Source organism: Elephantulus edwardii, unplaced genomic scaffold (assembly GCF_000299155.1).
Source record: "Elephantulus edwardii isolate Elephantulus edwardi_28Jun2011 unplaced genomic scaffold, EleEdw1.0 scaffold00654, whole genome shotgun sequence".
Taxonomy (NCBI): Eukaryota; Metazoa; Chordata; class Mammalia; order Macroscelidea; family Macroscelididae; genus Elephantulus; species Elephantulus edwardii.
The window spans coordinates 10,032-11,180 of NW_006400404.1; the positions used below are offsets into that span (position 1 = coordinate 10,032).

General features: G+C 46.0%; 1 protein-coding gene across 1 annotated transcript in view; it reads right to left on the reverse strand.

The window, feature by feature from the left end:
* Positions 1-269: 269 nt before the first annotated feature.
* LOC102846404 (putative upstream-binding factor 1-like protein 1-like) overlaps positions 270-1,149 on the reverse strand; it is a gene marked incomplete at its 3' end in the record, with an annotated part of 8,097 nt that continues 7,217 nt past the window's right edge. Inside the window, exon 2 of the mRNA XM_006903407.1 lies at positions 270-1,142. Within this exon, the coding sequence (XP_006903469.1) occupies positions 270-1,142 (873 nt within the window). The remainder of the gene's footprint in view (positions 1,143-1,149) is intronic.

The following is a 1,149-nucleotide window of genomic DNA, read 5'->3' on the forward strand; positions in this document are numbered from 1 at the left end:
ACCCACAGACACACACACTGTGCTTATGTATGCCTGCAGGCACACAGTTGGAATTCAGGAGATGCTCCTCAGGAGAAAAATGGGCAAAACTGACTGACTCTCAGCAGGGAAGAGCCTGCCTCCTGCATATTCATGGAGATGGCCTCCTCTTTAGAGCCCAGCTTGTGTGTTGTCTCCCTCTTCTGATGAGGAACTGGACTCACTGTCTCCTGAACTCTCACTCTCACTCTCCCTCTCCCTCTCACTCTCACTCTCACTCTCACTCTCACTCTCACTCTCGCTCTCGCTCTCAGTGTTGGACTCTGAAGAGTCACTGCTTGTTAGCTTTTCCACATCTTCCTTTTTTGCTGGTACTGAGAAGGATTGTAATGGATGAGTCACTGATGAATCTGTTCCTGCAACTTCTAACTTCATCTCTCCAGGTCTTTCTTGCAAGCTCCTCCCTGGTGGGGACTGCGAAGGTAATCTAATTTGGGGGCTGGGGCCTCCCTTCATGCTCATCTTGAGGCACTTGCCATAGGTTCTCTTTCTGTATGCTGTATATTCCGTGGGGGACAGGGTGTTGAGCCAGCGATCCAGGTCCACCCTATATTGTTTCACCATATGCTCAGCCTGTTCCTGAAAATGATCTTTCAGGCTCTTTGGGGTTTGGTGCCACATTCTGCTTATCTCCACCATACGACCTTTTGGGTTCAGATGTTGTAATTGCTTACTTGACCAAATATCTTCATGAAACTTGTGATATCCATTCATGGGAGGCTTCTTGGGCTCTCTGTGGAGATTTGTCTCTTTGGAAAAGCCATACGTTTCTTTAGAGGACTTCATGTTTTTTAAATTTCCAGGAGAATGCTTCCTGGCTTCCTCCTGGTGTCTCTTCTGGACAACGGGTCTTTTAGAATTCTTTTGGAATATTAGATGAGGATGGTCTCTTTTGAATTGAGCCATTTGTCTTTTAAATTCTTCTTTTTCCTTCTCGAAATCTTGGGCATATTTCTCTTTCATCTCCTCTGGAAGCTCTCTGTATTGCTTGGCTAGTAACTTAGTTAACCCTGCCTTACTCAGCTTGGGGTTCTTTAGCATGTACTCTCTGTAGTTCTCCTTGTAGAAGCGGAAATAAGCAGTTAAAGGCTTTTTGGGGAAGTCTGGGAG